The sequence below is a fragment of the Leuresthes tenuis genome, unplaced genomic scaffold, assembly GCF_036924035.1.
Source record: "Leuresthes tenuis unplaced genomic scaffold, fLeuTen1.0.hap1 SCAF_19, whole genome shotgun sequence".
Classification (NCBI taxonomy): domain Eukaryota; kingdom Metazoa; phylum Chordata; class Actinopteri; order Atheriniformes; family Atherinopsidae; genus Leuresthes; species Leuresthes tenuis.
In genome coordinates, this window is record NW_027325373.1 from 12,803,863 (window position 1) to 12,817,941 (window position 14,079).

At 42.7% G+C, this 14,079-nt stretch overlaps 1 protein-coding gene across 5 annotated transcripts; it reads left to right on the forward strand.

Moving 5' to 3' along the window:
- Nucleotides 1–1,059: 1,059 nt before the first annotated feature.
- pax8 (paired box 8) lies at nt 1,060–13,180 on the forward strand. Of its 5 annotated transcripts, none has more exons than XM_072372372.1 (12): nt 1,060–1,277; nt 3,413–3,570; nt 5,727–5,892; nt 6,045–6,242; nt 6,370–6,446; nt 6,631–6,756; nt 8,306–8,481; nt 8,679–8,799; nt 9,039–9,284; nt 10,077–10,178; nt 11,324–11,413; nt 12,215–13,180. In XM_072372372.1, exons 2-12 carry the CDS (start codon nt 3,549–3,551, stop codon nt 12,283–12,285), a joined length of 1,395 nt encoding a protein of 464 aa, XP_072228473.1. In that variant the 5' UTR covers nt 1,060–1,277; nt 3,413–3,548; the 3' UTR covers nt 12,286–13,180. The 5 variants fall into 5 exon arrangements, with proteins under 5 accessions (XP_072228473.1, XP_072228474.1, XP_072228477.1 ...); XM_072372373.1 differs by having other exon boundaries at nt 5,751–5,892; XM_072372376.1 differs by lacking the exon at nt 9,039–9,284.
- Nucleotides 13,181–14,079: the final 899 nt, after the last annotated feature.

A 14,079-nucleotide genomic window follows, 5' to 3' on the forward strand; every position in this document is an offset into this window, starting at 1 on the left:
TGTTACTTTTTCAAGGTTATGTGGGATTATCTTTTTTTTCTCACCCCTTCTGCATCCACAGGTCATTCAGGAGCAGAGAGAAGCTTTGATTACAGGTCAAAATAAAGAGAAAAAAAAAAAAACAATTTGCTGCTTTTCCACCGAATTGCTCCTTTTATTGTTTTTTAATTTATTTTGGTCTTTAACGCACATCCTTTATTTCTGTACTGTTGTGTTACTTTTCAAAGCGGCAGAAGGGCTCACCATCAGTGTTGTGTTAATCTTATTCAGCATTTCAAGTTAAACAGGAAAATAGCGAGATGGCGCATTAAAACAATCATTTCAGCTGTTGTTTTAAAAAAGGCGGTACAAAGCCAAGAGAATTAGACAAAAACTCCGAAAAAAGATGCTTCTGCTTATCAGAACAAAAAGCCACCTGGACTCAGATTTATTTCTGCGCGGTTGTTAACCGTAGTGAGACATTTTTACTTTTTTTTTTAAAGATTTAGTCAATATCTTTTCAGATCACGCGAGATGAAGACCACGGCTGAAACATGGAGACGTTAGTGAGACTGTCCTCGGAAGGAGAGGTTAGCTCGGAAGTCAAATATGGGCCGTATAGGGTCAAATCAATCTTTCAAAGACTAACCCAGGTGTCAGTCTGCTTTTTCATCTACTTCCACGTGAACTCTGGAGTTGCGTAAAAATAAAAAAAAATAAAAAACCTGGGTGGCACAATGGTTCCCTGTGTGGTCAGCTGAAAGCTTTGAAACGTGTTTTTTCGGTCAGTGATTAACCTTCTTGGCCAAATTTCCGGTCCGTTCCTCCATCAGGTGTAGTTTACCTGTCAGGAGGAAACTGAACTGCGTGTGGTTGGAACGGTGTCACACGCCTCAAACAGTCTGAGAAGCGCCGGGTGGAAACAAGCCGTCTCCTTGACAAGTGTTTCCGTACAGTCGCTCTGTGGGTGCAGTGCCACCAAAACACAGGGTCAGTAATTCCTTTTTTTTTTTTTCCTTACCTTATGGGGTGTTCTTCTTCTTCTTCTTACCCTTAAAACCACACCTCCTCCCTCCTCGGCGTCCAATGTCTGCAGCGCGCAGTCCTCTGTGCAGCCCCGGTTGGATAAAACCTGACTCAGTGTTGGCCACACACACGAACACACCGCGCAACACAACAACAGTCTCCTCCAGCACAGCCTGGACGCACACCGCGTTAAACCGCAGGAGTCCCGTCATTTGGATAATATAAGACCATCCGCCGGGGAGCGTTTATATTCGGAGCTCCATCGTGGAAAGGTAAGATCTCCTCCAAACCTCTCGCCAGAATCTCGCCGCGCGTTGTGACAACAGTGGATATGGGGGAGCATTTAGTGGTCCCGACATCACAGCGGAGACTTAAACTGTCCAAGAAACACTGCGAACAGCCGCGATGCGCAGCTGAGCGCTGGGCATCGTTCCGTCTTGGCGACAGAGAGAGAGAGAGAGAGAAAAGCACGTACATGAGTACTGAGAGCCTCCTGTTAAAGGTTTAAAGATGTGACCGCAAAGGCGGAAGTTTGGATGATGAGCAGACACCCCAGATGCGGTGGAAGAAACTGAAATGGAAAAAATGGATTAATTTAGTGGGGAGGTTGAGTTCTCCTGCACAAAAAAAAAAAACAAAACTAAATGAGTAAAATAAGATAAAAGGTTGTTTTTTTTAAAAAAGAAAAATCATATGGCCGGTCTCCCTGGGCCTAACTCCTGCTTCTGATGTAAAAGCCCATATCGGCCTCATTTGCTGAATTTAACCTCTAAATGATCCTGTGCTGATCTTTTGTTTCATATTCACAACTGATTTTTCTCATTCAGTAAATCTTTTTTTCACTTAAGAAGCTCCATTTAAATCTTTTTTTAAGATTCTTGAGATTTAAAATCTTCTTACAAGAGTGCCATGGAATCCATAATAAACTTTGAGTAAGGGTAGGATTATGCTTATGTTTTTGTGTGTTTTTTAATTTATTTTTGAGTCTTAAATATCTGAAACAAATCAGATCAAATGTGATTCGTATCGACTAAATGATTTAGCAGATCAAATACCAGAAGTTTTCAAAATGACTCTCTAATATTATTTATTTCGAGAAATATGGGTCATTTTGTAAATTGCACACGTTCAAATGCAAATATATATTCAGTGGATATTGCTTTGCGTAACAACATTGAGAATGACTTCTAATAACGAAAGGAACAAGTGGCAGAAAAGTTTCCTCCTCACATAAAACGTTTAAAGAAAACGTCTTCAAACGTGGCAGCGAATTCTAATGTCTAATGTTTCAACTGAGAAACGTTAGTCGCGAGCCAAATGAGTCTGAATCGTGATATTTTGTCCCAATTATTAAATGCTGTGACCTGCTGATTATTCAGGCAGGACATGAGACCAGTAACACGGAGAATAACGAGGGAAAAAAAACAGCTGCTTTCCCATTTCAGTCCTAAATGCTGCTCCTCATTTTTTCAGCCATATCATGAATTCAAGCAGTCTTTTATCTCGGTTGTGCAGAGGCAAACCCAGCAAATTCACTCCTGTCATGCACCTCCTCAGAGGGAATTTCCTAACCCCTTTTCTCTGTGTAAAGCAATCTGAAATGACCTTTTTATTTTTCTTTCTCTGAGTTCCTGTTTCTTCTTATGTTCATGAATTAAGTCGTTTCATTTCACACAAATTCATAAAGCTGAAAGTCCTCCTGCAGCGGCTGAACAGATGGAGCCTGCAGAAAGGAGGCCGCGAACCGGTGCCAGCCGCCACATTCACAGCAGTTTGAACATCTTTCAGTTGGGAGTTAAGAGACTAGACTTTGTGTAAACTTCATCAATCCTTCCTCTTTGCACACGATGGACCGTAGCTGGAAAAACGTCTTGATCTTTAAGAAGAGTCTTTCATTTCTTTTCGCCTCCAACTAACTATGCTAACTCGTTTGTTTGATAAAGAAATGATTAATCAGTAATAATGAGATCATTTCTAAAGATCCTTAAACTCTCAAATTGCCATAATTTCACTTTCCCACTCACAACAAAACTTTACAATTACACATGCATAAATATTTCTTATTGATTTTCTTTTTGTTTTCTTAGTTCAGGACCCGAAATAAAACGTTTTTTTTTCTGTAAACCTTTAAATTAGATGGCCAGAAGGGTCGAACATGTTGAACACATTTTGGCCACAGGCCTCCCAGGCTCCGCCAGCTTCAGCCTGTCTCATCAGTGCAGACAGGTGGAGGTGATTTGAAAGAAGTGTCACGCGGCACTTCAGTTACATCACTTTCTTGTTATGCCTCCGAGTGGCATTTGACGAAGACAGGCATGATGTGTGAAAACCAGCTGCGTGTTTGTTCTGTGTGAGGCATCGCATATGCGACAAACAGCCAGTTTCAATGTTTCCTGTCGCCCTGCAGCTTGTGACCGACGGTGCGCTCGGGAGCACACACATGCCAGCCAGGCAGGACGCGCAGTAAAAGCACATTAACAGGGACAGAAGCAGAGGAGAGCGTCACGTTCAGCTGGTGGAGCACGGACCAAAAACTCAGGGATATGTCCAATAACACTGGAAGAGGTAAATAAGCAACACAGGCTGGCCTGCTCTCCTTCTGCTGCTGCTGTCTGATCAACTTGATCTGAACACATTTGGCTCTTTTTGGCAGAAACAGGGTGTGAAAACTAAAAGAGGACACTTTGGAAGGTTTTCCATGACAGACAGGATCCGTGTCCACAACAGCAATCTTATAAGGTCAACTTTTCCCTTTTGATTTTCTCTTACATGGGAGCAAACTGTCAACAGTTCGCCTTTTGCAGCTGTTTAGTTGACAGCATGCAAACCTTTAATAAAGCTCATAGTGCACAGTAAGATATTCGGATACAAAGAAGTCTTTATTAATGCGACTGCACTTCTCTTATGGGGGTCCACAAGTGGAGGCTGGTGTATAAAGAGATCTTGAATGACCATATGGTAACATACAGTTCTGATAATGCTGAACATCTTTATCAAATATTAAAATTTTTCTCAGAACGGTACACTAGATCACACATAAACACATTATTACAACCTTACTATTGCTATCTATCTATCTAGCTATTAGATGAATTGGTGCTTTGTTTTTCGGTGCGCGCTCTGTGTCTGTGCGCCTTGCGCGTGACGGTGCGCGCAACCCCCCCCCCCCCCCCCCCCCGGGGCCGCTCGGCTTTAATATCCTGCAGGTTGATGAAGCTTGGCGGGGAGATTTTTTTTCCACACTTCGCTGGTAGCGTTAATAGAGGCTGCCCTCCTTGGTCCGCCCGCCGTTTGATGTGGAAATGAAAGCTGGGAAAAGGCTGAGAGAGACGAGCGACTCAAAGGGTTAAATCAAGAGCCGCGGTGTTCTGCTGAGGAGATAATGGAGCGCCTTCTCTGTCGCCGTTTACAGCTGTTAAAACTCACCGGGTGTCTTTTTTTTTGTTTGTTTTGTTTTTTTAAGGTGAGGTTTGTCGGAGATAAATCGATCAAAAAGAGCAAATATTGTACATTTACGCAAATAACATAGCCTGACAGCTTTATTCCCCCATTTAAAGAAATAAGAATCATAAAGTGCATGATCTTTATATTTTCCACAGCTTGAATATGAAAACTAAGACTCAAACTGACTTTTGTAAACATGTAGGAAGCCGATTATGTGTTTTTTTCCCCCCATCCGTATGAATCCATACATAAGCTGTTCGCGCAAATATGAATAAGAAGCGACACATTAAACTTGAATTCAGTACAGATAAAATGGCTCCGCAAAATGCTTTAACAAAGACACAAAAACAACATGAATTACACTGAATTATCACTTATTATTTCCAAAATTTTAAGTGATTTGAGCTCGACTTTGAGAAAGTATGAAAGTATCCAGGCTTAATATTTTTTCAAAATAAATGTCCTGTTTTTCCGACAATCTCTGAAGTGTAAATTCCCATCTCTCTTTGCCACTTAGGCTACCGGAGCCTCACGTTGCAGCCCTCAAACAAATTAGTGGCATATAAATGAGATTTGGGAGAATAGGCCAGCAGGTATTATTCATGAGGAGGTGATTACCGTGTCAGAATAATCAAATTATGACTGTGAAAGACTGGGCTTTGTTGTGTGTAGATAATCTTGTAATTGGATCGTTTACGATGTTGTATTTTTTTTTTTTCCTTTTGTTGTTGTTGTGTGGGATTTCACATCCAGCTCCTCCAGAGTGTTTGGCTCAAACTGAAATTCTTTGAAACTTTTCGACTCATATCCAAGCATTTCCTGAATGCACACAGTTCCACAGTTTCTTTTTTTAAAAATAGAATGTAAAGAAATATTTTAGACTGGAAAATCACTTTCAGTCTTGTTTATTCACTCCCTCTTTCTCTCTTGATCCTTTAACCTTTCTAATTCTGCTGACACTGCTATTATTTACGAAGATACGTCTAATCTTCCATCTGCTGAATAATTAGTCAATCTTTTGTCACTTTTCTTTGGGAAACTGAAGCCAACTTCCTTTGTAAACTTTAAGTATTGTGTGTAAGTCAAAGAAAATGTCTGCAGTGTCTGAGGCTATGGAGATAGTTTTTTTTAATTTCACATAAAATTGCAGGATTACAGAGTCTGTTCCCAAAAATGTATCAATCAGAAGACATTCATGTGTGCGTACAGGTGTGTGTGAGGTGAGTTGCCTCATATTCCATGACATTTATGAGTGTTCATCCCCCCTCCCCCCCCAGGTCATGGGGGTCTTAACCAACTAGGTGGAATGTTTGTTAATGGCCGCCCGCTTCCGGAGGTGATCCGGCAACGCATTGTGGACATGGCCCACCAAGGGGTCCGGCCCTGCGACATCTCCCGCCAGCTCCGGGTCAGTCACGGCTGCGTCAGCAAGATCCTGGGACGGTGAGTCCACCACGGAGCGCCTTGCTCAACTTTCTGTGGCTGTTAATCAGCTGCTTGGTGTTCTTTGACCTGCTTTAGTCAGCAGGGACACTTTGTTGTTGTCTGACATCATTAACCATTCCCCCTTTTTTCACACAATCCCGTCCTCTTAGCTACTACGAGACGGGCAGCATCAAGCCTGGGGTGATTGGTGGCTCCAAGCCAAAGGTGGCCACTCCAAAGGTTGTGGAAAAGATCGCAGAGTACAAGAGACACAATCCCACCATGTTTGCCTGGGAAATCAGAGACCGACTGCTGGCAGAGGGGGTGTGTGACAGCGACACGGTGCCCAGCGTGAGCTCAATTAACAGGTGAAGAAATCTAGTTCACCACTGTGACCCAGCACATTTTTCCTTTTTCTTAAACAACCCGACATTGATATGCTCTGAAAAACAATTGAAGACGTCGTGGAAGGTTAAATCATTGTTTTTCTTTCAGAATAATTCGAACAAAAGTCCAGCAGCCATTTAATCTTCCCCTGGATGGAAAGGGCCTGAGCCCTGGACAAACCTTAAGTGAGTCTTAAAAGGTTTTGGGTCACCCAGCATCGTCATGGGACGCTAAAAGATTTTCGTTAAGAATCTGCTGATTGTTCCTCAAGATTAATCTCATGACCTTGTGGAATTTGTGGTCCACGTAGGTATACAGAAATATTTCTGCTCTCAGTCTCAAATCCACGTTTTTCTCATTTGTTTTCAGTCCCCAGCTCAGCTGTCACCCCTCCAGAGTCTCCACAGTCCGACTCTTTGGGCTCCACCTACTCCATCAACGGCTTGTTAGGGATCCCCCAGCCCAACACCGACGGCAAAAGGAGCCACGATGACAGTAAGAATTAAACCAATTACGAAGCGCTGCAGTTTGAAGCAAAATCGTGAAATGTGTTTTGAAAAAGAGCATTAGCAGCTCATCTGGAGTAGCAGAGAAAATGGAGGTCAGTGTTGCTTAGAGAGAGTTTTCTTTTAGTTCTGGAGGTGAAAACCACAACACCAAAGCGTGTTGCCAAGTTATTTTGATATCTCATCTGTACTTTAAAACACTACGACACGCTCAAAGATCAAAGAGCCCATATAATTCTGTGTTTTTCTCCTTTTTGTGCATATAAAAAGTCAACAAAGCTGAAAAACCTACACAACAGAAAGTTACTGTGACTTTCACAACACCTGTTTAAGTAGCTAGTTTTCTGTAAAGTTATAGAAGCCCAGTGTGTGTGAGATTTATAGTGACGGTTCTTTAGGACCATGTAAGTTACACCATGTTTATTTATCTTAAACTAACCAAGTATTTAGTTCCATAAGCTTAACCAAGTTACTGTAACCAAAGAAACATTTTTCTTAACAGAAAAGGCAATGAGGGCCGCACTTGGTTGATAAACCTGATGGTTACACATTAGAAATTTTGATCTCCACAAACACAAAATGTCAACATGCTTTCCTGGTGTCTGGGTTGCTAGATTTTCACATCTCAAACAAAACAAAGGTTATATATCTGTCTCACAGCTAATTTTAATCAATCAGAACAAACTGGGACTTCCAGGCATAAGTATATTGTTTCAGGCAAAAAAACGGTGATCAAAGAATGTTGAACTGGAGGGTTTTTTATTTTAATACATTCTGAACTTATATAGTGTAATCGCCTTAAGTATTGTATTGTATCTACAGGAAACCATACATGATTGCAATGCAGCACCATAGAAAATTTAAAACTGTGATTTTTCCCTTTATCGAGCCATATGACATCAATTCTGAGCTATATCAGAGATGCATGAGCTCAGTTTGTTGATAGGATTAACGGACAATTAAGGCAGGATATCATCTCCTTTAATCGTGGAAACTGATCCTTTAATTTCTACCGACACATCACATAGTAACAGAGATAGACTACAAAATGTGGGCTATGGGGGGCTTAGGGGGGCTTTGTGGTCAAGTGTTTAGAGCACTTACCACGTTGCAGTGATCTGTTCAAATCCTGTCCGTGTCGATCTCTCCTGCGTGTCCTTCTCCCAGTCTTTCTCGCCCCTTTTCTCTTTCTTTCTACTGTACTGTCCATTGAAGACAAAGACAAAATATAGAAGAAAATAATTAAGAAGAAAGGTCAGTTTGAGCTCAGGACCATTTCGACTGCCAGCTTGTTGAGTGAAACTGTGCCACCCTGCTAGTTAAAGTCTATAAAGCAGTTATGATGAACAGCAGTCTCACTTTCAGTGCTGTGAGCTAACCGGACAAGCATAGAGAGCTCTCTCTTGTTGCATTTGACAATCAATTCGTCACGGTGTTGCAGACAGAATCTTTACAGACAAACTTCGAAGGCCCTCAAACAACAAAATATTTGCATCTTCAAATTCCCCCTTCTCCATCCTCCCCGTTGTGTCTCTCAGGTGATCAGGAGAGCTGCCGGCACAGTGTGGACTCTCAGGGCAGCGGAGGAGTCCCAAGGAAACAGATGAGATTGGATCATTTCTCTGCGGCCACACAACATCTGGACTGTGGGTTTGACCGTCACCACTATCCACCAGACTCCTTCGGCTCCGCCTCCAGCAGCAAAGCAGAACAGGTAGCTGTGAAGAATGAGTCTCAGGTTTATTGAGCAGTACAGAATTCCTAGATTCTGTCTAGTTTTCATATTCTTTGTCCATTTCAGGTGTCTTTCTTGACTATTTGGAACAGTGAATTGAATTACTTACTTGGTTTATTGCTCACACGGACATGCAATATCTAGGCCTATAGTTCATCCCTGTTTATCATCCCCAGACTTTGTACCCACTTTCCCTCATCAATGGCAGCCTAGACGAGGCTAAGACCAGCCTCTCAACGTCCGGCTCTGTCATTGGACGAAATTTATCTGCACACCAGAGCTACGCGGTTGTGACAGGTGAGACTCTTAATGTTGGAAAATGCCCTTTGACCCACATCGACTGCATGAATCAAAGTTGAAACTACAGCCTCTTGTAGGTTGAACAGTTTCACTATATATGTCCACCACTCAGTCCTTCTTTATTTTTGACATTTCACTACATTTTTTCCCCACCTATGTTTGTGTTTCCACTCACGTTCCCCATTTGCTTCCATTGTCTCACCCCCCCTGCTGCACACCGGCTCTCACCACCTTAGAGCCCCTACAGACCCTGCCGCTCTGTCTAAAACAGGAAATGTCCCCAGAAGTGACCAGCACAAGCCCCTCCCCAAACATGGCGGCATCCAACCTGGCGTTTGTAGATCTGCAGGCGCTGCAGAAACCTGTTTCTGTCAGCAGCAGCTGCAACAACGGCAGCTCCAACCATTTCCCCAACGCCTTCAACTCATTCTCTCATCACACCCCAGTGTATGGACAGTTCAGCAGTCAATCTATCATCTCAGGTAATTCAGCCATCCATTTCATTCATTCATAACATAAAAAGAATGGCCATTTACGGCTGTAATTGGTCAGAAAAAGGTGGAAACCGCTCTGCAAGTTTTGTCCCTTAATGTTTTATCATTACTGATTTATGAAAAATCTAATTGACTAAATTGATCAATTATTGTCTTAATGTTCTAGCATTTTATTGTAAAGCACTGTGATATTTATCTTGAAAGGTGCTATATACCGTAAATAACATTTATTTACTTACTTACCGACATACTTTTCACTGTAATATAGCATTATGTTCATGTTCATGCATTTGGCAGACGCTTTTATCCAAAGTGACTTAGAAAGTAAGAATATTACATTACAGCTAACGTCAAAGCAAACAATAAGCTGCATAGAAGGAAGCTGCTCATCAGACTCAGAGGTGATGGGTGACAGTGTAGAGATCAGGCATAGAGGGAAGTACAGGTTATGTGTTAAGGTAAGAGATGATCTCTGAAGAGTTTGGTCGTCAAGAGTTTCTTGAAGATAGACAGTTCTTGTAGTACTTGGAAGGTCATTCCACCATTGGGGAATGACACATGAAAAGAGTCTGGACTGTCGTGGTGTAGGCGACAAGCCTTTGACAACCGGAGTGACCGAGTTGTGACATAAACCTTTGCAAGAGCATTCAAGTAGATGGGAGCCGTTCCATTTAGTACTTTGTCGGCTAACATCAGTGTCTTTACTGCATTAAGCAGTATAAAAACAGTAATTGAACTTCCATCTTCATGTTAAAGACGTGTGTTTGTGTCTGTTTTCAGGGCGTGACATGGTGAGCTCCACCTTGCCTGGCTACCCACCCCACATCCCCTCCCATCCCCAAACTGGATACTCTTCCTCTGCCATCACGGGCATGGTAGCAGGTAAGATGGATGACCAGAAATGAACGGATATAACATAAAAACAAGAGGGCAGTGAATGAGCAAGACAGGTAGGGAGGACGAGAAGGGAGGGGTCATGAAAGCAGGAAGAAAAGAAAAAGGGAGGCTGGATAGAGGCTTGTAGATTAACAGGGAGACAGGCTGAGTTAATCAGTAGCCTTGCCAGGGTGGTGAACTGTGTGTGTGTGGGGGGAGAGTGTATGTGTGTGTATGTGCACGCGTGGGTGGGTGCTCATGGGCCCGGGGGGTACAGGGAACAGGCTGGGGGTTCCGCCCTGCTGCCCACACCCCCCACCCAGACACCTCTGACCACATATCGCCATGGGAACCAGGGGGCCCAGGAGGGAGATGCAGGGGTGGGCGGGAAGGGATGTAAAGTCTGGATACGGACGAGGAGTAGTGTGACGTGTGTGTGTGTGTGTGTGTGCACATGTGAACATAGTGCACCCCTGTGTGTGTCAAGATGCCCGAATATGACCAGTGTGTGTGTGTGTGTGTGTGTGTGTGTGATGTGTCTTTTTTATTTGAAGTCTGCCCTCCGAAGCGCGAAATGAGAGGGTCTGATTTATTATTTTTCTGGTGGGCTCACTGTGAGGAAGCGTTGATACACAATTACTGAGTGAAGGGGGGGGGGGGGGGGGGGGGGGGGGGGTGTTGGGAGGACAGGAGGAGGAGGTGGGGAGCTCAGGGATTCATTCCAGCCAACATAATTACCAATTAGATATTGGAATGTTAAAAAAAAAATAAGAGGGGCAGAAGAAAGGAAGAGGAGTGTTAGAGAGGCTAAAGCAGGAAGTGCAGGACGAAGAAAGGAGGAGGAGGAGGAGGAGGGCATTACAGAGGGCAGAGGCTGAACGATGTGAGGGGCCAAGCGCTGGAGAAAGAGGGCGTAGAAGCTGGCTGTGTGCACGCACCACTGAGCTGAGGGATTTTATCCTCAGCCGTCCACCTGCACCGCAGATTAATGGTTTACATGCTGCACTAACTGCTGGTGAATTATGAGCTAAGGCTGAGCAGATGCTGGCACACAGACAAACAGAGCACGTCTCAGCTTCGCCGTTTAATAACAAACGTCTTGATGAGTTTTGTCTGTGAGATGCCTGTCCTAACTTGTCGTTCTTTCACAGCAGGTGCAGACTACTCGGGTCAGTCCTACAGCCATTCGCCCTACACCTCCTACAGCGAAGCCTGGAGGTTCACCAACTCCAGCATACTGGGTGAGCATGAGAACACTCTGACAGTAGTGACAGTGTTTGAGCGCTGCAATTTTCTTATGTGCGTGTGTGTGTTTGTTTACTGTTGGTGAGCTTACGTACCCCATCCCTTTAAATATTAATAAGTAAGTCAAATATGACCTCCACAAGAAAAGTATTCAGGTGTTGAAATTTTTCATTAATTCATCTTTTTTTTTTCCAAGAATTTAGAAGGACTCCCTTCTGCTGACCTTGTGATTCACAAACATTTAATCATGACTTGAATTTAAATGAACAACTGCCAGGAAGTAGAGTGCAAACTGTTTCACTCGTGACATATATAGTGCTGTTTGTGTTCCCCGGCGAAGCCATTGCTTTAGGCACTTTGCTCCACATAACTTTAAATGTACTTTGATTTATCTATCTTATTTTGTTTAACCTTTCTTTTACCATTAAAGTCACATTAAGGCAGTCAGCAGTTTGTGCTGCTGCAGACAAAACAAAACAAATGGGAGTGCAAATGGCACGGCAACACTAGAAACGGTTCGATTTGAATGACTTTTTCAGAATGTTCAAGAAAATATGAAGTCTTGTTTCGTATTCCAATGTAACTGGGATGCCGAATAAACCGGTTTCAAAAGGACACATCTGCATCTCTGAGTCACAACGGGTCGTTCAGACTCAGACTCAAAGCAGAATAAACACTTCAAGCTGCACAGACTCTCTGCTGTCAAACCTTATATCAGACCGATTCAGAGAGTCTGATGTACAACCATGAATACCTTCCACTTGTGACGGCCTCCATCTGTATCTCTCCTTCCACAGGCTCGCCCTACTATTACAGCTCAGCCTCCCGCACAGGTCCCCCATCTGCGACTGCCTACGACCACCTCTAGTCCCTGCTGCAGGGACAAGTCTCACCGAGAGTGGGCCCACAAACCGCCGGCCAAGACTGGAGAAGTCAACAGCAGCTGGCACATGTGATCAGAGACCGGGGGCATGGAAGTCAAACCTGGATGTGAACTTGAGACTCTATGAAAGAACCAGTGGCACATTCTCTTTACACCCTCTTATGGGCCTCCACGCCTTCTTCTGTGTTATTTATTTGCCATTACCGCTAACATTTTGCAAGGTGACTCATGCACGTTTACACACTCCTCCAGGGCTTGTTTCCACATACAGCCTGAAGTCTCACACGGTGCATACTTTCAGTTTAAATCTCTTTAACGCTGTTTTGGCCAAAGACCTTTATTTTTCTGGCACATCTGCAGCTTGACCTGACCGATCGAGTGAATGGGGATATGCAACTTCTTTATACTGAATAATGCCTGTTTTGTTTACGATCCTTTTTTTTTTTTTTTTCAACAATTCATTCTTAAGAAGATTTTAACCCAGTCATTACAAGTTAATCTATATTCCTGATCTGATTCTGCTTGGGAAATCGAATTGGTGATTTGTCTTGATGTGAATTCAGATTCCCTGCGGTAACCACATCAAATCACAACTGCAAAAAAAAAAAAAAAAGAAAAGAAAAGAAAATAAAGACGATGACAGGATGTGTTCAGCAATATGTACATACTGTAAATGGTGAATTACTTATGGGGAGGTGACACACTTTTACTCAGAGAATGACTGTTGAGTTGAAGGGGATGAAGGTGATTTAACAACAAGGCTTGAAATACTTTTGTTTTTGCTTCAGATGAATTTAGTTTGTTGTCATGCTGATGTTCTGATGTTTGGTAAAAATGGTGACTATTTTTTCTTATACTGTTATTAATATTATTGCAGATGTAAATATGGAATTTCTAAAGAATTATTTTAATTAAAGCATGACAAACTGATTGCTGTTTTCACTTCTGCTCAATTATTATCATTAGTAGTATTAGTATTATTGGCTCACTTAGTCCCCGCTGCATAACGTGAAACGCAGCTTATTTTTTGCAGCTCTGAGCATTTTAAAAGGACGAGATCAATGATCCTGAAAGCACGCGCATCTGTCTAATTTCTTTTTTTATTTTCTGCATCATGTAGTTTTATTCGCAATCATTCCGTCCCTCTTTGCGGCCTCATTATTGCAGCGCGTTAACGAGGCCACGGTTCGGCGGTGCCGCGGCCCACCTGGTGCCACCACGCGGGATGCCACGAGGACGCGCTCACGACTTCGCATCATATTCATTTGTAAGTTTTCGAATCGAGGCAGTTACCCCAAAGACAGGCTACTGAAAGAAGAAAATCGGTCGCGAAGTGATGACCGAGAAGCGTGACAACCTTGTGGAAACGAACGGCCACGAGGCTGCAGAGAAAACAATTGCTGTCAAAAGATGTTTAGCTGAGAAAATATCTTCATCGCTTTCCGTCAGTTCCTCTCAGCAGATGAAGTTGCTCATTTGGAGCAATAATGTCGTGGATTTGTAGCTTAATCGTGAATGTAAAATTGATTATTTATTCAAACTTATATCGGTCAAATATTCCAATGACTTCCTGTTTTTTTTTTATTGTTAAATCAATGAGCAAATATGAAAGCATTATTCATCCTTTTTCACTTTCTTCCATGCCTGTTTCCTTCTTTTGCTTTCACCTTCTCTTTTAAACATGACTAACACGTTTTTTTTCCTCTGATCTGTTTTGTTTTAATGATTTTTTCACACAATTTTCCACATAAAAGCAAACTTGACCTTCATTCAGCTTCT